This window comes from Sander vitreus, chromosome 13 (assembly GCF_031162955.1).
Source record: "Sander vitreus isolate 19-12246 chromosome 13, sanVit1, whole genome shotgun sequence".
NCBI classification, from domain to species: Eukaryota; Metazoa; Chordata; class Actinopteri; order Perciformes; family Percidae; genus Sander; species Sander vitreus.
In genome coordinates, this window is record NC_135867.1 from 7,790,692 (window position 1) to 7,814,298 (window position 23,607).

The 23,607-nt window shown below is 39.5% G+C and overlaps 2 protein-coding genes across 5 annotated transcripts; both read left to right on the forward strand.

Moving 5' to 3' along the window:
* Positions 1-107: 107 nt before the first annotated feature.
* On the forward strand, positions 108-4,185 carry zmat2 (zinc finger, matrin-type 2). The gene is made up of 6 exons (XM_078265309.1): positions 108-175; positions 1,282-1,381; positions 2,230-2,353; positions 2,771-2,844; positions 2,936-3,081; positions 3,178-4,185. The coding sequence occupies exons 1-6, from the start codon at positions 158-160 to the stop codon at positions 3,319-3,321; spliced, it is 606 nt and encodes a 201-aa protein (XP_078121435.1). The 5' UTR covers positions 108-157; the 3' UTR covers positions 3,322-4,185.
* A 2,717-nt stretch (positions 4,186-6,902) lies between these two features.
* lcp2a (lymphocyte cytosolic protein 2a) lies at positions 6,903-22,237 on the forward strand. Of its 4 annotated transcripts, none has more exons than XM_078265307.1 (22): positions 6,903-7,083; positions 7,162-7,458; positions 9,912-9,974; positions 10,515-10,561; positions 12,005-12,070; positions 12,597-12,622; positions 12,835-12,875; positions 13,262-13,454; positions 14,227-14,312; positions 14,413-14,470; positions 14,781-14,858; positions 15,305-15,330; positions 15,622-15,641; positions 16,816-16,929; positions 17,178-17,196; positions 17,288-17,303; positions 17,401-17,470; positions 18,333-18,385; positions 19,136-19,218; positions 20,357-20,431; positions 20,635-20,808; positions 21,409-22,237. In XM_078265307.1, exons 2-22 carry the CDS (start codon positions 7,381-7,383, stop codon positions 21,556-21,558), a joined length of 1,536 nt encoding a protein of 511 aa, XP_078121433.1. In that variant the 5' UTR covers positions 6,903-7,083; positions 7,162-7,380; the 3' UTR covers positions 21,559-22,237. The 4 variants fall into 4 exon arrangements, with proteins under 4 accessions (XP_078121433.1, XP_078121430.1, XP_078121432.1 ...); XM_078265304.1 differs by having other exon boundaries at positions 7,180-7,458; XM_078265306.1 differs by having other exon boundaries at positions 6,903-7,076; positions 7,180-7,458.
* The last annotated feature ends 1,370 nt before the right edge of the window (positions 22,238-23,607 follow it).

Genomic DNA, 23,607 nt, shown 5'->3' on the forward strand with positions numbered 1-23,607 from the left:
TTATTAATTAAATTAATATTAATATATTAGCCTATTAATATAATTCATTCATTCAACAGAGCCTATAATGCGTCTCCGCTCCAGCAGGCGGCGGTGTTTGGCTTTTTTAAAACACTGCGACAGGCGAGGCCGTCTGTTCTGTTACTCGGTAAACAAGATGGCGTCCGGCAGTGGGGTGAGTTCCTGATCTGATCTGTTTTTTTGTGTTAAATATATAAACATGACTTGAATGTTCCGTGACTTGCACTTCGGTCCGGATATGTCTTTTTTTTTATCAATGCTGCTAATGCCTCAGGCTGACTCCGTTTAAAGCATTTAAAACCGTTAGAAGCGACGCCTCAGCTAACAACTAGAGCCCAGATAGCTAGCCTCATAACAGATAACAATGTCAACGTTTCCGGTTTCATTTCAAATTTAAAACTAATGTTTCATAAAACATTTCAAACGGATGTTACCTTAATCATTAGTTTTTAATGTGTGTTGGTGTATGACTGTTTGCTGCGCTGCTGAAGCAGACCTCTGCTAAATGTTAGTCTGTGCTCTGCTAACTGCAAACAATAATACTACTTCCGGCCAGCTTCCTTCAGAATAAAAGCGTAATCACAAACACATCAACGGATTACATCAAGACTATATAACGTTACATTATGGACCCTCATGTGGGAAAAAAAAATCTTCAGCTACCTTCGTTTAAACTATATATTTTAACCGGAAGAACGATTTTAGTCATCGGACGTCTGAATCTTAAATTATCAGAAAAACAAGCTGAGCAGCCCCTCTACCTACGAGCCGCACCGCGTCGGAAAAACACGGATTTTGAACGTGGAACTGCTCTACTCTACTCATTGTTGTAACCGGTTCCGAGTCCGTTTGTTTTGGAGAGGAGAAATCCTCGGTGGATAATTCGTCTCCCTGAAACAACCTCCTGGATGTCTTAAAAAGTATTAAGTTAGCATTAAAATATTCTTAAAGTACCAAAGGTAAAAGTAACGTTAGGTATTGTGCAGAATTGTCCATTTTAGAAAAATATATATTATATTACTAGATTATAATTACTAATGGATTTGTATGTGCATTGCTTTATGTTGCAGTATGTATGTAAGTATTAAGTAATGGAGTAAAAAGTACAATATTTACCTCTGAGATGTAGTGAAGTATAAATATCAAGAAGCACAAGTACCTCAGAAAAAGCACAGTACTTCCACCAGTGGTTTTCCACAAGGGCACAGGTTTGTCTTCTCTGGCTCTAAATACCTTTTTCTTCTTCTTCTTCTCTTGTAGTCCAGTAAGAATGACTTCCGTCGGAAGTGGGACAAAGACGAGTATGAAAACCTCGCTCAGAAACGACTGGCTGAAGAGAGAGACAAAGAGAGGAGAGATGGTGAGAAGATGCATTTAGGGGTTAGGGCTTTTATATTCCAAATGCCCATCATTCATTGTGAGACTCCTCAAACAGTTTATTCAGTCTGAATCTTCACGTCTGAGAAACTAAAATCACTTTGGAGAATTGAATTATTGATCATTGCAATTCACATTATTCACTTATTACCATTAGTGGTTTGACTGACATTTTATAGAGGAGACACATCAACCCGATAATCGGCCGTCGGAACGTCTGGCGAGGTCGGTGACTCGAGTCTGTTCGGTGTGTCCCATGCCGTCGTCCGGCGGAGGAGCCGTCGGCCTTCATTTGGGCAGACCCGACATGGGCAGTCGGGACTCGCCCGGAAATGGCGAGTGGATGAGCCACTCAAAATCTGACAAATCTTTTAAACGGACCTTTGTCGATCTGAAATGAAGACAGATTCAGAAACCGCATGGCCTATTTCTCGCTTAAAATGTTTTCAGAAACACGTTTTGGTGAACTATTTCAGTACAATATGAGATTGTATTCTGAACAAGCCGCCATGACAGTCTGTCTGTGAATTTCCGGAGAAAAAAGAACCACGTGACGCGTTCGTCCAATCAGCTGCCGGTTTTCATTTTCTGGGAAACAATCGGACTGTTAATGGAAACAATACAGAGCAGCGGCGCCTGCTGCTATAGAGACGTATTACGTTTCGCGCACGCGCAGCACTCAAGTCGGCGTCTCTTCGGTGTGTTCTGAGGCACTTTTTGGACCTCGGGGACCCGACTGATCAGTCCGACTGCCTTTTCTGCCGATGGTCGGCCGTCTTTTTGGTGTGTCAGCACCTTTTAATCGTATCCCTCTCTTTCTCTCTCTTTTAGGGAAAACGGCTCCGCCGGTCAAGCGGGACCTCCTGCGCCACAGAGACTATAAAGTGGATCTTGAGTCCAAACTGGGGAAGACCATCGTCATCACAAAGACCACTCCTCAGGCTGAGATGGGCGGGTAAGAAGAGTTTCATGATGAAGCCCAAATATGATCTTTCCCTCCCGTTCTTAAACTGACACCAGAACCAGATTTTATCTGACTTTTACTACAGATCTTAGTAGGGCTGTAGCAAATGTATTTATTTATTTTTTTAAACTTCTAATTAAAGTTTTTGATGTCTGTCATCATATTTTTATGACGTCCTCACCCTAAAAAATGAAATAAAAAGATCCTTGGAACATAATTCTTACTTTGAATACGTAAATCATCGTATTAAATGAATGGTGTCTCGGCTAGTGATGGAGGAATTTTCATGATCTGACAGAGTGAAGTAAAATTTTAATCAGAAAACTGAAAATTTTAATTATTAAGCTTTTATCACACCGGTCTGTCTGTTGGCTCACTCTGAATGGCTTTCTTCTTCTTCTCTTTTAGTTACTACTGTAACGTCTGTGACTGCGTCGTGAAAGACTCCATCAATTTCCTGGATCACATTAACGGCAAAAAACGTGAGTTTACAAAAGATGGAGAGACAATAAATCGGCTCAATGTCTGTTGATGTGTAACTGTGTGTGTGTGTGTGTGTGTGTGTGAGAGCAGACCAGAGGAACCTGGGGATGTCAATGCGAGTCGAGCGCTCGTCTTTGGATCAGGTGAAGAAACGTTTCGAGGTGAACAAGAAGAAGATGGAGGAGAAGCAGAAGGAGTACCACTTTGAGGAGCGCATAAAGGAGCTGCGTGAGGAGGTGAGGAGAAGAGCGGACAGGAAGTGGAGGCCCTGGGGGGGGGGTGTTGTGGGTTTAGGATGCATACTTGACGGTCAATGTCCTCTGTGTTTTCAGGAGGAGAAGGCGAAGGCCTACAAGAAGGAGAAGCAGAAGGAGAGGAAACGGCGGGCAGAGGAGGACGTGGACTTTGAGGAGGACGACGAAATGGCGGCTGTGATGGGTTTCTCTGGCTTTGGCTCGGTTAAGAAGACTTACTGACGCGCTGCGGCTCCACGGTTAGGACCACCACCCACTAGGACAGGGATCCCCACCCCCTCTCAGTCAGCTGGACTCTGAGACCAGAACCAGACTCTGAAAACAGCAAGTCCTGCTGCAGGCTCACTGTCCTGGCATCTTTCATCGTCCTGGTTCAGACTTTTAAACCTGAAAATATTCTTTTCTTTTTTTACCTACAATCGGGCTCTTATTTTTGGTCGTTTATCCATCACTGTCAGTTCTGACCACATTTAATTAAGCAGCTTTCTGCCGGAGGCGCACATGAAAATTAACGTGAACATGCTCTAAATGTTTGTGGTAATCTCTGTTAGAAAACCTCCGAACTGAGAGAGAAATGATGGGCAGTTGGACCAAAAATAAAACTGCAGCGGTTTCCTTTAAGTTGACGAGACGTAAGTTGGCGACCCGTTCCAAGTTCATTCAGATCAAATGTTTTGTTTTATTAGCAACACCTTCAGAAGAAGCTGTTCTCCATACCAAAATGCATTTAACAAGTTAAAATCAAAAGTTTTGATGCAAAGATTGAAATTCGGGTTATGAAAAATATTATAGTTACTTAAAAAGTGAATTTTTGTTTTTTATATCAAGAATCTGAGTATTATGTCTGCATTTGACATTAAAAAAAATACTTAAAGTGAATTATAAACGTCAACGCATTGAATTTTAACTTGTTAAATCTTAATTTTTAACGTCAGACAGTAGTTACTATATTAGTATTATTATCAACATGAGTTTGTTGGAAAAGTCAGATTTGAATAAACATTTTTTTTTTTTTTTTTTCTAGTTGGTTATTCTCCAATTTATCTTATACTTAGCTCTGTGTCAGTAAACGCACCAAAAACATGCCATAGCCTCATCTGTGTTTTTGTGTTGCCTTTAGGGTCGATCTCTCAACTTCAGCTTTAGTTTATTACAAGCTGACGGAGGAAAGATGTTTTCAGTCTGGATTTGAAAATCTCAACAAAGTCTGCATTTTAAATATGCAGTGAAATGTATTCAAATGTAGGAAAGCTCAATGGGCACAGGTGTTAAATAACCAGCATCATATAAGAGATCATATTGTATGTTATGATTTCTTTATGGACTGCAGTCATAAAAACATGTTAAAGTGAAATTCCTATCTCCAACATGGTCCCAAGATATTAAAATTCATAAAACAATGGAACTATAATAAATGAACAATAACAATAAAATCCTGAAATCCCCAAAATTGCATCACAAATAAATAAAACAAAGATTTAGTCAAACTTCTCACCCCACAGTCAAACAACTGAATGTGCTATGCCATTGTCTCTAAAACACAGTCCCTCCAGAAAAACGTGATTATGCGATCGCATAATCAGCCAAAGTCTCCATATTTATGCGGGGGCCGCATGTCATGGCCGCATTTTTTAAGAAAATGTGCCACATAATCAAGGATTTTTGCCCGCAACAATCACAAAAAAAGCATTTTTCTGGAAGGACTGAAAACAGATGCCTGTGTGCAACCGAGGAAACGCACCAAAGCACATTGTGTTGTGTTGGTTGTGACTAACAGCAATATTTAAATATCACTAATGCAACATGTATTACAAATTGATTTATTTTTCTAGAATCAGTGTGAAGCTGAACAAAAAAAAATACAAAATTTGCATTGTCACACTACAGCAGCTCTGTTACCGTCAGCTGTGACTGCTGCTTATACATGTGGGGATTTATTTTTGTATCTACACTCCCAGAATGCACCTCTCTTAAGTCAACCTGGCCTTTAAAATCCACCTGCGAGCTGGTTCTGCCTCCTCCAGACCGCCGGCTCTAAAGGTTTGTGAATAATGTGTTGAGTCCGGTCTCTTCTGAGCTGTTCTCAGACTTTTATTAGTCACATCACACTCGTCATGGTTGACAAAGAAGGAAGGACATCAGGGTTTTTCGTTTAAAAAAAAATAAATAAAAATAAACAGAACTGAAGCTATTATCTATGCTCTCGTCAAAGCCACCAGATTCCTTTGAAAAAAAACAGCAATTTTACTGCAGAGAACAGAGGAGTGGCTGGTCTACGCTTCAGTTTGTGTTATTGTGTGACTGTTGTGATAAAGGGTTAGGAACCAACAAAACAAACACACTAACCGATCAAGGCAGTGGTAGACCAGCAACTCCTGTGTTCTGCAAGGTAAAACTACTGTTTGACGGCAAGGTAGAGTGGTGAAATTTGTTTTAATATCGCGTACATGTAAACTGATAGTGATTTTTTTAGGTGGCTAAAATGCATTAGCTGCTGCCCCTGTCTACAGCAGAACATTTCTCAGCTTCCATGTCGGTACTCCTGCCTGCTTCTTCAAACTCGGGGCGTGCCGCCCACCATCTACTGTAGGTAGTTTGTATTGACGACGTTTCATTCACGGGATAGTTCCAGTTTCTCCACATGTCCCTCACCTTCGGCCGGATGTCCCTCACCTTTTGCTTTCTTTGTGTTGGCATTCTAAACTCTGGTCAAGTTTTTTTTAAAGCTATAGTGCGTAGTTTCTGTCTCCCCCATGATAAATTCTTAGTAATGACAACAACACTGCCCTCATGCAGTTGCTAGTAGCCACCATGGTAGCCACAGAGGACGTGAAGGGTTAAAAAAACATGATGGACTCTTCAGAAGAGGTCATTATCTTCACTTGAGTTTCTGCGAGTGAAAGTTGCTGGACGACGCAATCTTCTGAACATAGCCATACTGAGAAATACAGAGAGAGTTGTGTGGAGCTGATAGTCTTAATTAGCTTTGTAGCAACTCATTTGGCAATGGCCAACGGACGTTCATTAATATCAAGAAGTTACGCACTATAGCTTTAAGTAAAATTTTCATCACACACTCAACAGCCATTTTAATTCCAATCCCCTACGTGCACATTCCACCTAAACAAGTTCCTTCCCGAGGCTATTCCGCAGCAGCACCGTTGCTGCGACTGCACTTAGCACCGCCCAAATAAAAAATAAACCAGAGCATGCTTTTCTCCTATCCCGGAATGTTGTGTGGACTAATACGACCTTCCTCCACAGCGCCGTGGAGATAGGTCTGGCAATGCGAGACTAGCAGTGGGTAATACACTGACTCTGGATAAGTACCTGATACAACCCCACTTCGAAAGATCCAAACTATCTCTTTAATTTGTAAAGTAACTAAAGCTGTCAGATAAATGTAGTGGAGTAGAAGTAGAAAGTGGTATGAAACAAAAATACTCAAGTAAAGTACAAATTCCTTAAATTTGTGCTTAAGTACAGTACTTGTAAATGCACTTAGTTACTTTTCACCATCAGTCAAACTTCACCAAAGTTGTAGTTTAACATGTTAATGCACTGTGTGAATCTACAGATGAAGACAACTCCATTAATCTGATCTCAGTGTTGCTGCAGATATCAGGCTGAACTTTCAAACTGATCCAGAGTCTAACTTCGTGCTTCCTCTCTTGTTTTTTTAACTGTCGAGTTTCTTGTCAGCTACAGTGAGTGGGTGCAACTGCAGCATCTGTTCCGCTCTGTGGTCAGGTGGGGGGAGGAGGATGCCGCCTTCACTCCCCACCCTTGCACAGTCACTTCCTCTGAGACGGAAGGAGTGAGAGGGGGAGAGAGGGGAGGAAAGAGAGGCGAATAGATAGAGAGACATAGACACAGAGTGGAAGAGAGAAAGAAAGAAGGAAGCCATTTTGGTTTCTCAGTGACATTTCTGCCTGCACTTTGCTTTCTTCTCTCTGCTTTCTTCTCTTGGAGAGATAGTAAGTGGTGAGTTGATTTTGAGGAAGTAAAACTTTCTGACAACGTCTAGCAGTTACTTTATTTTCTATGAGTCTTTAAGAGAAGTTTGGTTTTGCATTTCAGCAAGGAGTGGTGACGAGCAAGGCCCTTCTGTCTGCTGTCGTGTGGACGTCCAACTGAAGAACACCTGAAGAAGAACAGCAGGACTGGGAAAATACAAATTCATCTTGAGGTGATTGTCATCTGCTCAAATGGTGGCCTCCTCTCGTTAAAGTCTTTGGTTTGACATCAGCTGCACGGACGTCGAGTCTTTGAGGACACAGGATGAGCTCTGACCGAGGGCCGTCTAGGGTGGAGGTGACAGGGTGGAGCCCACAGCAGCTGGCAGACTACCTGAAGAGGGTGAGACCTCTGTCGATACTCTCACTGTCTCACGCTTTCTTTCTTTATGTCTGGACACAGAAATCATTTAACTAAGACTTGATACTTGCTGCAGTTAGACAAAAGTTACGATCACAACAACATTCGGTGTGAGTCTTTGCATCAAATTCAACTTTGGTGAACTTTGACTCACAAATTTGCACCGTTGACCAATAATGAGCCGCACTGACAGAGCTAATCTTTAAGGGAACGGAGAGCCAAAATTGAGGAAGCTATCGCAGCTGATTAGCTGTGTCACCATCCAGTTTTAGTGAAGCTCCTCTGTCAGAGTAGCCTATAAACTGGTGTACACACAGTTAGCAGACAGGAAGACATATAACTGATAGAGCTTTATGCCGCATTTCCACTGCATGGTACGGCTTGGTTCGGCACCTGGTACTTTCTTTGGTACCAACTTGGTTGAGGTTCCAAGAGAACTGAGCCGATAGACGGTGGAGTTAAAACAGACCGCTGATTGGTCAGAGAGAATCAGCACCAGGGCAACATCCTGCACAAACCTGCCATTTTTTAAATAGCCAATCTAGTCAAGTCATTTAATTTGTATAGCACATTTAAACGAACAACAGTTGACCCAAAGTGCTTTACAGGTAGAGCATGGAAGGCAGTAACAGTATGCCTTAAATATACATAATCAAGTGTGCAAGATTCCATGAATGTAGTTAGGCAAAGGTAAAATCAAATAATGTAACATAGAATAAAGCACCAATGGAACAAAATTTGCAAATACAAAAAGATAAGAAAAAGTTGAATTTGGTTCATTGCTCTGAAAAAAAAGGAATTAAAGGGAGTTAAAAGCAAGAGAGTAAAAATGCGTCTTCAGGTTTGATTTAAAACTGACAATTGTGTTACAGGATTTGATATGGGGTGGAAGGGAATTCCAGAGTTTGGGGGCTACTACAGAAAAGGCTTGGTCCCCTCTGGTTTTTAGGCATGTCTGGGGGACGACAAGGAGTTGTTGGGTTGTGGACCTGTGTGAGTTGGCGGCAGAGTAAGTGGACAGGAGATCGGAAATATACGGAGGGGCTTGACCATGGAGTGCTTTAAAAACAAAAAGTAAAACTTTAAAATCAATTCTGAATTTCACTGGCAACCAATGAAGCTCAGCTAAAACGGGAGTTATGTGGTCGTACTTTTTGGTGCCAGTGAGGAGTCTTACAGCAGGTTTTGCTCAGGTTTTTTGTAGAGGTGGGGGATCCAAATAAAATCATCTCAGTTTTCTTGTCATTCAACTGGAGGAGGTTTGCTGCCATCCAGGATTTAATGTCCTCCAAACAGCTAAAGATTGTATTTATAGATGAAGTGCAACCAGGGGAGATGGGTAAGTACAGTTGTGTATCATCAGCATAGCAGTGGTAATTTAAGTTGTGCTTTTCAAGGATAGAACTAAGGGGCAGCATGTATAGGGAGAATAACATGGGGCCAAGAACTGATCCTTGGGGGATGCCAAGTTTAATACCCACTGGAGAGGAGGACTTAGTACCCAGTTACACAGAAAAAGTTCTTTCTGTCAAATAGGACTTAAACAAGCTTAAGACAGGGCCCTGTAGTCCAACTCCATTTTCCAGGTGATCAATAAGAATGCCATGATCAATGGTGTCGAAAGCAGTGCTGAGGTCTAGGAGGATGAGCAATGCACATGATCCAGAGTCAATGGTAAGTAAGATGTCATTATAAACTTTGAGTAGGGCGGATTCTGTGCTGTGGAGGGCTCTGAAGCCAGTATATTAAAACTATTCAGGAAAAACTTTTTTTTCCAGGACTTTAGAAATAAAAGATAATTTAGAGATGGGTCTATAATTACCTTGGTCATTGGGGTTGCACCACTGCATGCTTGAAACCACAGGGGACAACACCAGTATACAAGGAGCAGTTCACTATAGCTAACACAATCTACTGTCAATAGCGACCACAATTGTTTTATTTACTTGACCCAGATTTAAAAAAATGGCAGCCGCAAAACTACGCCATACACTACACACAGGGCTTGCCATAAGCACCCGCCAAATGCGGGTAGAATTCGGCGGTGGCGTGTAACACAGTCCCTCTAACTAGCCACTTTTGCAGGTGGCATATAGGCATATAGGCCTATATATACTGTATATAAATATATATTATTGTAACACTGGTCGCTGGAGTATTGGGCCTCTGCCTGACACAGAAGCACAGCTGTGATCCAGTGCGCATCCCGCGGCCGGCATGGTGGCCCGTCCGCCCTGGCAGTCAACAAATCACGCACACCAGACCAGCAAGCCGTGGCGGAAAGACGAGGCAAATACTTAGAAAACCTTTAATTCTCAATAAATCTGGTCTGAATGAAGGCAGTAACCCTGCTGAAGTTGAGGGTTCAACTCCTGCTACCTCCACACTAACACTGTGTGAGCTATGTCACTAATGTTTGAAATGTGTATCTGCAGATGGGTCTGTCTGGCTGTGATAAGGTGGTGATGAAGAACTCCATCAGCGGCTCCAGATTTGTGGTGAGTTAATTTACATTTAAATTTTTTTTTAACATTTTAGTGAAATACTCCTGCCAGCTGAGAGTGGGTGAAAAAGATGGAGGCAGAGAAGAAGGGGGGATTTAAGGATGTAGGGAAAATAGGAAGGAGGGAATGAAGGAGTTTGGGTTGAGAAGAAGGGGGTTATGAGAAGGTAGAAAAGGAAGGAAAGAAGTGAAGGAGGAAGAGAAGGAAAAGAGGAGGTAGGGAGGGCAGAAGGATGTAGAGGAGGAAAGGAGGTAAGGCTTTAGCTCTTGACAGGGGCATAGCACAAAATTCTGGGCCCTGTAGAAAGGCATTTTCTATGGGCCCCTCCCCGCATCCACAACTATTCTTTCTAGCATCTTTTTGGGCCCTCCTCACATGAGGGCCCTGGGTACTCAGTCCCCTTTGTCCCCCCAGTCTGACGCCCCTGGCTCTTGATTGGTCTGGTTAAGGCTCTAAAATGTCCTCACAATGATATAAACACACGTCCTGTTTAACACAACATCTTCACACAACAAGTTTTCTCTTGTTTTGTAGAATCTGAGTGATAACGACCTCCAGAAATTCCCCAAACTTCATGCTCCGTGAGTACAGACTAACTGCTGATTCATATCTCAGAGAAACTATTAATCATTATAGTCACACACCCACTGATGTTTGTCTTGAGATGTGACAGTTATCCACACATGATGAACAATTATCAAACCAGTGGAAGGCTAAAGATATATTTGGTTCGATGCTTCTCTTATTAAAAAAACACTGAAGAGTAAAGGTATCTATTAAAAGTGTTAAAGGTTTCAACATCTCATAACCCCAACTAATTTAAATTTGGAGACCCTTTTGACTTATATTACACCAAGAATCCCAAAAGTTGAAAAATTACTCACTGAACAATTAAAGAAATATTTTGGAATCTTTTAAACACAAAGCAATTTCGATTTCAATCAAAGTAACAGAAATGTCTGTATTTAGCAGAAACCATTAATAGTATATACAGTATAGTAGTTGAGATAAAGGGAGAAGTATTTTTGATACTATAAATAATAATAATAAACTTAACTTAATTTTTCTCAACAAGCCATCAGCTGGTGTACTTCACAACAGCAGTGTGTCAACATTTGGCATGTGGTTAGGGATGGAAATTGAGAACCGGGTACGAGCTTATCAATTCCTTTTATCAATGCCAGCATGTTTTTCTAACAGTTTTGCAATTACAACAATTACATCAAACTCATGCGTATTTGCTGCTGGAAACTTAGCAATAAGGAGTCATAGCGGCGAGGAAGAAAGATGACAACAGTGCTGCTTGTAATGTCTGTAAAATGATAATTTCAAGTGAGGGTAGAAAACACCAGTAATACACTGAAACATCTTTCTATGCAACATGGGCTTAAATTCCAGGAACGTATTAGACTCTCTATGCACGAGTGCCACTGCTTCCCAACCAAGCAACACGTCCGTTGCCAAAAGTAAATATCCTTTGTTTATGACATTAGTGCCATGCAGGCAGGTTGAACAGATTTCTTCTTTGACTAAGAAAACCTACATGAAAACGAATGCTGTACAAATATTCCCTCACATACTCTGTGTTCAGACTCAGATAACACCGATAATATAAAATTTGTGCTGACGCTGAAAACTTGTGTAGGCCTACTTTTTTTCCACACACAGAAAATTGATCAGGAATAATTGAAGGAATCGATAAAGACCCATAAACAGAATTGATAATGGCATTGGCATCAGTCAAACGTTCTCATTGCCTATCGATATCTAAAACACAAGATTCACACTCAGTGGTTTCTGTGACATGAGACATACTTTAAAATACTAATGCTTAAAAATAAAAAAAGATGGCCAAAATACACAGAGCTACCCATAGAGCCGTAGCCTCACCTAGTGGACAAGTCACACCACTAGTGTTAAACCTAATTGTGAGAAATCACAAGTGCAAATTGGGTGTAGCAGCTCATCACATTGTTACTGATAAAAGAACAGTTTGAACAACCTTTATGTTTCTATTTCTTCAGGATGATCTCTAAGATCAGCATTGAAATCAGCAAAAAGGAGGAGAAGAGAGGCCTGTTTGGAAAAAAGTAAGATGCTTGTTTCAACTTGTTTTTACTGATTTAAATATAAAATACAATACTGCTGTTTTCTGTAAGGTAGAGTATATATTTAATGTCATAAAGACGTGTTGACTGTCTGGTCTCTCTTAAAGAGCCCCTGGTCTTCATTCTGCCTTTCTGTTTCGCTGTAATTCAGTTTTTGTTTTTATATAATCCAGGATTAGATTATAAAACACAGTTGTTGCTTCACACTACACACACAGAACATGTTTAAACAAATATTCAAATATTTGAAATTATAAATATATATTTTGTTTGAAATTACGTAATAGAATGTAATATTTCAACATGTGTTTAGACAGATATATTATAGGAATATTATAGAGGGTTTAAAATAATATGCTGTGAAGTAGCAGGCCTACTTCTGTTAATACCCATTACTGTGTTTTTAAACAATATTACTGATTATGTAATTCAGCTGACTGTTTTAAACCTGCAAGCTGTAAAGTTCATCTTCAAAAATATTAATAATAATCTGTTTTACCCATCACAGACCAACACCCAAATATCATGAACCAGGTACCTTTCTTTTATTAATTTATCACAAACTTTCTCATGTTGGGTCAAAATGGTTAGGGTTAGTTCTTTACAATATTTATTATTTAGTATATTATTTTTAATATGTTAAATATTATAATGTTAATATGTTATACTGTCAAAGTTAATCTTAATTTCAGTATAAATATATAGATATTAATATATTCATCTGTAAACTGCTTTCTCCTTTGCAGAAATGGCTGCTGACGTTCAGGGATGGGCTGAAGACGAGTTTGTAAGTTCATCTTTTTTTATTTTTGTCTTTCTGTCTCTGTTTTCATTCAATTTTGACCGGGAAAAAACTACAGTTTTCTTCCATCTCTGACACTATTGGGATTTTACGAGTAATGTGTTGTGTTAATGTGTGGGGAAAATCACAAGTGACGAACTCTGGGAATTGAGATCCAAAAATCACACCTCTAATTACCGCTTAATCGCCAAAGTGAGAGATTGTAACTTTAAAAATGTATTCCTTTTATGGTGTTTTACAAGAAAAGAAGACATATGCTGCATATATGGTGCTGATTGCTAAGTTGTTGCCAAGTGCTTGCCAAGGTGTTCAGGGTAGTTGCTGTTGTGTTCTCTGTCATCCACCTTTCCGTCTGTCCTTCACTTCATCAGGATGATGAAGAGTTTGAAGATGACTACGAGAGTCCATTCAGCGGTGATGATGAGGGCAGCGGGGGAGACTACGAGTCCCCAAACGATGACCCCGACGGGTCCAACGATTACGAGCCCCCTCCCTCCGAACCTCCAGAGGACCTGGCTAAAAAGCTATGCCCCACCCTGCCCATCGGAGACAGTGATTATATCGGTAGATAACAGAAAGGATGCAGCCTCACTCTCACTACTGGACGCTTTTTCCATACAGATGATGTTTTAGTTGGTTTTGGACCATTTAAAGTAAAGAAATAGGACATATGTTATTTTTTGCACCATTAATTTGCTTTGGTTGGTTATGTTGTGCAGCTCCTCTATTTATCTGAGGTAATGTCCTGCAGTTACAGTTAATCAGGATACTGAGGTAGAAAATCAGATGTTTATTCCTTCAGATTTAACATATTTCTTCATACACAAAGACTTGAAAGTACGAGTATTAGGGCCACTAATAGAAAATAAATTAGGTGATAATAGCATGAAAAAAAAGTCATAATGTTTTGAAAATATAATCGTAACTTCAGTTCATCAACAGAAAAGACAGACTGCTTTCATGTGTTTATTACAACACAGTATTAAAATCTCCACTTCTTATTAAATTACGATTTTATTATCTTACCACTTATGTTCTTGAAATATTATGACTTTATTCTCATTAAATTAAAAAAAAAATTATTCTAGCAATATTACGACTTTTTTTCTATATTGCAACTTTATTCTTGTATTCCTAATATTATGTTATGACTTCATTCTCATTAAATTAAGACTTTATTCTCGTAATATTACCAATTTCTTTCTCAAAATATTACAACTTTATTCTCAAAATAAGTTGTTACCCCTCAATGTGGCCTTAACACCTCTGTGTGTGTGTGTGTGTGTGTGTGTGTGTGTGTGTGTGTGTGTGTGTGTGTGTGTGTGTGTGTGTGTAGATAGCCATTTGTCCTCCAGAGGCCCACCCCCTGCTGTGTGTCCTCGTCCCCCAGTATCCACCCTGTCTGCACCTTCACCTCGGATGGTGAGTCTCATTTCAATCCTCAAATGATTTAAACATTAGTGTTAAACTGTTAACACCAGTTCAGTTAATTAAACCTCTAATTGTGTGTTTGTGTGTGTAGCCAGGAGAGTCTTCTTTCTCTAGAAGAGACCCCTCCCCCCACTCTGGAGCAAGACAATGTAAGTTCATACGTTAACAGACACGTCTTCATAACTCAGTGAAATGTGACCATATGGACATGAAACACTTATTGATATATTTCAGTGTTACTTGCAATTCCCGAGCATATCATTATCTCTGATGTCCATCCAGAATAAATCCACTTAGAAATGATAGAAAAAAAAGACGCTGCAGAACCTGAAAATCATCATGTGTTTAAGTTTTCTTTAGTATTAAAGTAATTCATTGGTAGTTATCTGTACATTCATGGGTACATGATTCAGCACACTGTTAATGGAGACAATTCTGTTTTAATTATGTTGTGTTCAGTTCCTCCAGGGCCACCACAGATCTTTCGTGGCAACAAACCGGGCCGAGATTTGGGATCCAACGTGTCCCCGGCCAGAGGTAACACTTTTTTAAAGGACAACTATCGCTGATTGATTGATTTCTTTACTTTGCTTTCACTTCATTTCTATGAAAAATAAGCTGCAGAGTGAAAATCCATCACAGTCAACATTGACAATATATTTTTTGCCAAAGATAAAAAAAAAAAAGACTGTAACCTACACTTCTGGTGCATTCAGTGCCTCATCGCCTACAACTATAAAACAAAGAAGGAATTCGGACAGGTTGAAAACTAAATGTTCAATTCAAATGATTTATTGTTGTCATCTTTATTTTATTGCATGAAGTTTTCTTCTTCATAATTCTCCTGGCAGACACAATGATAATGTAACAAACAAACAAACAAAAGATTAAATTAAATGTGATGTATTGGTCATCTATATAAGTATCTTGTTATTTAGCTGATGTTTTTATGACAATGACATTTACTTTTCTCTTCTCCACAGGACCTCATCGCAACACAGTGGACAAGGTGAAGTATCCTTTTTAACTAAAGTTTATTTAACAACAAACAGCAGTTATCAGGTGGATCTATGTAAATATACTGAAAATGATCTGAACTGAAGGATGTTTTTTCAGTAGTTTAATTTCAGAAATTACATGCAAAGTGATCATATTAGTAACAAAGAAAACTGAAAACAAAACCAAGAACAGAACCTTGAGGAACTCTATTGTTATATCACCATGAACAGTGAAAACTTCCCTGTAACTTGTAATTATTTAATTAATTATTGTATTAATTTTATTTCTGTGTTTCTTACAGCCAGGCACACATCCTTGGAGGTAAGAACAGACACAGTGTTCATCATATTTATTAATAGGGATAAATAAGGGGGCACCACAACGGTCTGGGACTAAGGCCTCTTCTATTAACACTTTACATAAACAATATTATCACTCCAACACAGACTTATGATATCCATTTTTATTCAGAAGGCTTGTATGCATTTGGCTCCTCTTCAACTATATTATATCAAATATAGTCAGCAGTGTGACTTTTGTAAGCAAACTGAAGTGGGTCTAAGTGCCCGGCCACAGAGGAAGTTAGGTAAACTGTAGAATATTACCATAAGGTAGACAAACGCAGAAACAGACATAAGACCCTTTCACACATGCACTGCAACTCTGAACTTATCTAGATATTACTCGGATGAGCTGTTTGTGAGAACGCAAATGCCCGAATCAGTTGGACCGGACATCAAACGGTCTTTACCCTGCCAGCTCCCTAGTTAGCCTACAAAGTCTGTGTAATGTCTGATTGAGCCCATGTGTGAATAGTGCAGCTCATTGTCCGAAGAATTAACAGTGAGCAAGTGGGTCTGTTCATGATGTTTCTATCATGCGGCTTGTGCGAAACCGTAAGAAAACAAGAGAGTGAAGAAGAAGGGTTATTTACACTAAGACACCAATAAAAATGTCTAACTGGAGAGACCACGCGATTGTGGAACTTCTGTCGGTAAGGGCTGATGCCGACTCGTCAGACAAATTCAAGAAACGGCATGAGACTCGGTTGTTTACGACCAAATTACAAACCAGCTTCATGGCCGCGGTGTAATCTGTCTTTCAACCTGACCCTAACCTTAACCCTTCGGAGGTAGATGCCAACTCAAGTGTTGAGGCTTGGGCCGTATGCCAGTTTCGTTGGGTAATTAGGGTCGTAGAAATGCTGTCCTAGAAATGTGTTCCTAGAACTGCATTCCTGAACCTGCAGCTTCCTCTGTTGCAGTAACATAGCTGCTACTCTATCCAGGTGCAACCCCTTCGTCTAAACCAAACAAAGTATTTCCAGTAGGTGAGAACATGTCTGACACGGACAATCTCCTGTCGTGTGCTAAATGTAAGAAATGGAAACTTCAGACAATGTTTGGACCTGATTTGTCGGACATTGTCTGTAATTCACATAAGAAAATGGCTCTAAAAATATCTGAACCTATTCTTCAATCTTTAATGTGTACAGGCCTCAGACGGACACCCCCGATCCTCCCACCTGGACCAAACCACCTGTTCTTCCTCCGTCCTCCACCTCTGTCAGCAGGAGCAACTCCTCAGCCAGACCTCCTTCTGCCAAAAGGTCTGCACAGAAAAGTCATTCGTCAAATCATCTCAAATTAAATTGTGAAGTTTTTCAAACATACTTGACTTTTCATCCAATTAATTAATTATCTCACACACACACAACCACACACACACACACACACACACACACACACACACTTTTCCTTTCTTATGTTTTTACTTCAATTCGTACTGATAAAACCGTTCAAACAGCTTGTATACAGCGATAATAACCAGATTTTTGCATGTGGTTTGGTTTTACAGGTTTGATGGAAAGAGAGAGGTAAGTTTCTGCTCTGACAGAGTTTTATTGTGATGGTGAATTTGTCTAGAATGAGCTCTCATCCTTTTCTTCATTTATTTTCTCTCATCAGCAAATACCAGATGAAGGTGAGATTTCTTTTTCTGCTTTTTTATTGTTCATTTCATAAACAAAGTATATTCCAAAATATCAGAGTGATTCTTTAAATTCTTCTCTATCTTTCAGTTCCTAAACACAACACCTTCCCCCTCCACAATAAAGGTCACCTCCCCCGCATTGGACTCCCCGGTCCCAGGTATGCTGCACACCACACTGTAATTGCGCTTTGTGAGAACACAAACATCCTAAACTGGGGCCATATTCACAAAATATCTTAAGGCTAAAAGTAGCTCCTAACTTGCTGTATTAGGAGTAACTCTTTAAAAAAAAATGGGCATGTCAGTCCTAATTTTAGGACTCCTCTGTTTTCGGTGTTCAGTGTTTTAGCTCTAAAACCGGCCATTAAATCTGTCAAAGGTTAGAATTAGGCCTACTGTAGTCAACAGGACTCCTATACTGTAAGTCACTAAGAGCAAATCACATACAATCCTAAACTTACTTTGAATTTTCTTATAATAATTTACTTACTTTCATGCACAAGTAAGGCAAGAAATAAAAGCTGTTCTTGAGTCCAGTTTGGTTTTTGTTTGCACCTCTAACTATCAGCCAAGGTTATTGTGGTCTGATAATTATGAGGCTTCTTATGCTACCTACACTTGATCTGCGGTAAAACTGGTCTGTGCTGGCTGTGCCATTGTTTTCCTATGGTGAGGGCGGTGGATACAACTCGAAGAAAGCGCTACCCTTGGCATCGCACACCGCTTGGAATTGCCGCCGAGCGCTGCGCTTATAGTTCAAATTACTTAAACTTTGACCTCGTTGATTTGACCTTTTAAGGTGCAACCAATTCCAGAAGCAATGATGACTTTTACCTGCGCTGCACTTTGCCTCTCTGCTCTGCGCCCTACCTCCCAGTTTTACCATGGATCATGTGTAGGTGACTTTTCATGGATGCTTACAAGTTCTCTCAATTCCTTCAAAGCCTCCACAGGGTAACTTTTAGTCTATTTCTGTCATGTATGATGCATAATCTGTTACCTTTGTTTGTGTTTGAGCAGTCTGCCTCCCAGTGTTCCCTCTACAGGCTCTCTGCCTCACAAACTGCAGTCTGGTAAGAAGACAACAACACAAACACAAACATTAAAGGAAAAGTTTGACATTTTGGGAAATTGTCTGCTTATTCTCTTTCTTGCTGAGAGTAAAGCCCCTTTCAAACGGCATTAACATTGCCTTGTTCAAGAGCTGAATGAGAGGCAAAACTCTCACAACTGTATTCATAACTCAGTAAAATGTGAACACACAGACATGAAACACATATTGATATAATTCAGTGTGACTTTCACTTCCCGAGGATATCATCATCTCTGATGTCCATCTAGAATGAATGTATTGGAAATCATATGAAAAAAAGCTGCAAAACCTGCCTGAGAATAGTAATTTTTTTTACATTTTCTTCCATTTTAGAGTAACCCTGTGATAGTTGTCTGTACATCCATAGGTATGTTGCAAACAGGAGCTGCTGATAGATCATTCAGGACACTGTTAATGGACACACTTTGACTAAATGTATGTCGTCTTATTGCCTCCCAAATAGGCCTAATCATATACAGCTTCGATGCGCTGTGTGGTGTGTTTTTTTCTGTTAATGTAAAACCAAACAACATTGCTTTTTGTTGTTAATGTGATATTAAAACACCATAAAACTCCTCACCCAGTCTTGTGCCAGCCCTGTGGAAACACTAGAGGGTGCTCTGTCACCTACAGACTCTGTAGCTGCTTCATCCGGCAGCAGGAATATTACTATCAATAAGTTGTGTGTGTGTGTGTGTGTGTGTGTGTGTGCGTGTGTGCGTGTGTGCAGCGATTGCCGAACAAAGAGGCAGCTTCGTAGGACCAGACAGACAGTCATTTCATCCTTCTCCAGCCACAACAGGACACACACAGGTAACAAAACACACTCATACACACACTTACACGTTTGTCTGTCTCTACATGTGAGGACCCTCATTGGCATTCCCTAGCTCCTAATTCTAACCTTAAAATCAATTCTTAACATTCAAACGGTTTTGACATATCAGTCAATCAATCAAATTTTATATGTATAGCACCTTTCATACAGGTTAGCTTCACAGATGGCTGACAATAATAAGACTGAACAAGTGTTGACTGTAAAAACAACAAAAAAGACAAAAAGAATTTGAGACCAATGCACGCAAGATAAAAAAAAAAAAAGGATTTAACAGTAATAGTAGTAAAACAGAGTGAAATATAACTACATTAAAGAACTACATACAATAGATTAAAAAGACAAAACAACTTGTGAACAAATGATGGGAATAAAGCACAATAAGATATAAGCTAATAATAATAAAATAAAATCTAAAAAGCTAAATAAAAGCTAAACTAAAACTGGATCAAATACATTATAAAGACAAAACAAAGACAAATGAAATTGATAAGAGGGACAAATATACAATATTAATAATAATACATAAAAACATTTTACAGCATAAATACAATTAAGTATGTTAATAATATAATGTAAATAATGTCGATAAACCATTCTTAATCAGTAGTGATTACAATTGATCACAATGCAGAAATGTCCTCACTACGATGGTTTAAAACTGTTGGTCCTCACAAAGATAGCAATACAAGAAGTTTTTACTACATTTCTGAGCTTCAGGGACACCAAATCCATCAAACACACTTTTATTTCCTTACCTAACTTACTGTAATGGTCTCCTAACTGGCATAAATCAGAAAATGATTCATAGACTCCAAATGATACAGAACAATGCAGCTGAAGTACTAACAAACCAAGAAAAGAGATCAAATTACCTCTGTCTTAATATCTAAATTAGAGAGTCAATTTTAAAATTTTACTCATTACCTTAAAAGCCTGTCATAGCCCCAGACTCTGAATGACTATGTTCCTATAAACCTGCACACAGTTTGAGGTCCCTGTTAGCTGTTAATGGTGTATAGCTAAAGGTGTTTTTCAGTGTGAACAGCAGGTGGTGCTGTCATCTTTGTGTTTGTTGCTCTGTAAATATAATGTTTTTATATATATTTTGTGTAGGAGCTGGACCCTCGCTGGTATGTGGGTAAAGTGACCAGAGGTCAGGCAGAGGGATGTCTAAAACAAGTCAGAAAGGTAACAAAAAGTAAAATAAAAGTAGCCTACAGAACATTTTATGTATTCCTTTAAAAAAAATTATCTTTGAAGGTATTTTTTTAGTTACTTTGCATGCAATGTTTTGATGGAGAGAATTTGACTAAATGTAAACAAATAGGCCTATAGGCTCAAAAAATATGGGTAGTAGTTTAACATCAGTTTTTCTGTGATGTCCACCCCATGTATTATTCTGTGACTGTGTTGAGGACGGGACATACCTGGTCAGGGACAGCACCCGGCAGCTGGCCAATCAGCCCTTCACCCTGATGGTCTTCTATCAGGATAAAGTCTACAACATCCAGATCAGACAGCAGAACCAGAGGTTCCAGCTTGGAACTGGACTCAAATCCCAGGAGGTAAACATGAAGTTACTGACCAGAGGCCTTCAGAAGAAGTAAAGTTATCTAAGGGGCTAAACCTGTTTGTGTAATGTAACTGTATTGACTTTGTATTTGAAATGAAAATGTGAGCGTTGTCCCATTCACTTAAATTGACCATTCATTAAACTTACAACAAGCCCAAAGTTAGCATTTCTAACTACTTTCATTTGTGTGGTTACATAATGAAAAAAACACTTACACTATGAGGGAGTTGGTGTTGGGTGCTATCAGAGTTGAGGCTAATGTTAGCATATCTGTCCTGATCTGGATTTGGGGAAGTTTACACTCCAGCTTAGTCCTTGTCCTCAGTGTATTTTGTCTTGTAACGTTAAAGTGAAACAAACTGTCCAGCAGAGAGTCTGTCGGTATGTAAATATGCTGGGAGGAAGAGAATTTGTGGATGTAGTTATCGTTTGATACATCGATAGTTTTGACACAGCCAGAAGTGTCTTTAGCAGCCCTTAGTTGACATTAGAGAAAGTGCAGCTGAAAAAAGCTCAGGAAAACTTTAATCGTGTGTGTGTGTGTGTGTGTGTGTGTGTGTGTGTGTGTGTGTGTGTGTGTGTGTGTGCGCAGTCTTTCCCGTCAGTGAGTGGCATCATCGGCCATTACTCCCAGTCTCCTCTGCTCCTCATCGATGCAAAAAACCGCAGCTCCAGCCAGCAAAACCAGTGTCTGCTCTCTGACCCGGCTGGATACCACATGACCGGAGAGACGTGGTCCTGACCAGATAAACTGGATCACACCAGATCACAAAACTAAACCAAAGGGAATTAAGATTAATGTCCACCTAAAACGCCATTGAGGTGTGGTACTCGCCGATACCCGATCCAGCATTTTAGGCAGTATCTGTGGGATTTCCGATACTGGTATCGATATGGGAACAACTCCATAAACATGCTCAGGTTTTTATCTGTTACAATGAGTAAAAATGATTTTGCACATGTTGCTTCGTGTGTTTATTTTTGACCATTGACAAACTAGAGTTTCTAGCTTTATGTCAGCGCTCAGTTTTGAGTTTAAAGTGTTTAAACCTTTAAACTTAAAAGCTCTAAAACATTTCTAAGAGGTTTTAGATTGTTTTGTCTGTTTGATGCCACTTCCAGTACAATATATTGAATCAATGCTATATTTCTATAGCATTTAGTTAAAGTATATTTCAAATTTAAACTATGCATGTTGATTGCAAAACTTGTCCTTCTATCTTCAGCTAAGCAAAGAAAATCCCACGTTTCATGATTGTATTTTCCATTCTTTTTGTTAAACAATGCAGATGAAACCTCACAAGCCTCCTATGTTCATACTTTGTGCATTCATTTTGTGACATTTTTATTTCATTGTTAATATATCAGATGTAAATGTTTTTTTCTCTCAGGTGTTTAATTAAAACATCATGAAAACATTAGCATCTTTATTGTTTCTCTAAAGGAGAAGAATATAAATATTTAAAATTGTAAACAGCATGTGTTCTGAATGTCCCTGCCACTATGAGCAGTTTGTAGCCACATTAGCTAATCAGGTAACAAGAAACAGACCATGTTTACGCTTAGTTTCTGGGTCTTGTTCAATTGTGTTTGTCTGTTCTGTATATTTAAAAAATATAAAAAAAAAAAACAAGGAAGATCTTAAAAAGAAAAAAATGTTTCCGGGATACAAACACAAGTGGAGAACCGAGACACATCGCCGACCACACCTGTGTCTATCATGCGTCTCCAGATGACCTCTTGTGTTCAGATTTCGTTACTGCCTACGTAACTTCCACTGGAAGGTCAAAGGGCACAGTTATTATGTCCACACTCTCGCCAGAGTTTTGGGTTTGGTGCTCTTATACTTTGTCACCTTGCTTCCTCATGGGTTGTTAGGAGCTGCTCAACAAACAACCTATAAGGGTCGTTTTCTGCGTGAGGATGGTCTGGAAAGTTGCTGTGAACCAACTTGAGACTGGTGAAAATGACTCGACGAAAAACAAGCTGTCTGTTTCCTTTTCAAAGCCATTATTGAGGCTGAACACACCACGTTAATTATTACTGTTAAAACAGTGAGGGTTAGTATGATTTGTACTAGTAACAGCATCAGAGGTTTTAAGGGATTTATTCACATGTTGAGTAATTGAGGCTGTAGTAATTCAGGAATTTGTGGAGCCAACTGTTGATGCTGTATGTTGTTATTTAAAGGTCATTAATGTGAAACAAATATTTTCCCTTTGCCGATTACCTTAAATTGCACTATATTTGACAGTTAAAGGTTATCTCTTACTTTTTTTCCATGAGCCCCTGCACCCCCCTCCCTCCCTCTCTCTCTCTCTCTCTCTCTCTCTCTCTCTCTCTCTGTATAATCCCAGTCAATTATAGTTCAGACTGTGTGTGTTGTTTTGTCTGTGTCGTCTTCGAAGGCACCGCAGGGCGAAGATTACTGCTGCCACCGCCAACTGTCATCACGCACCAACACGCACACACACACAGGTGTGAATTATTAATCTCGTTGGCAGTGAACAGATAAGACGACTGTCTGCTTCAGTCCAGACACACTGAGACACTCTGCTGTCAGTGACTTGGATTTATGATGGTTTTGACTGATGATGTTGTGAGGGCAGGTGATGTAAAATAACCACCACTACAGACAGAAACCCAGGCTTCAGAAAGGTTCTGATAACTTTATAAACTAGTTAACTAGAAAATATTCCAACTATAGTGTACTCAAACTGATATATATTTTCTTTTACTGGCTAAAAGAAAAGTTGCTGCCCCGCAGTATATTACTCTATTCAAAGCCACC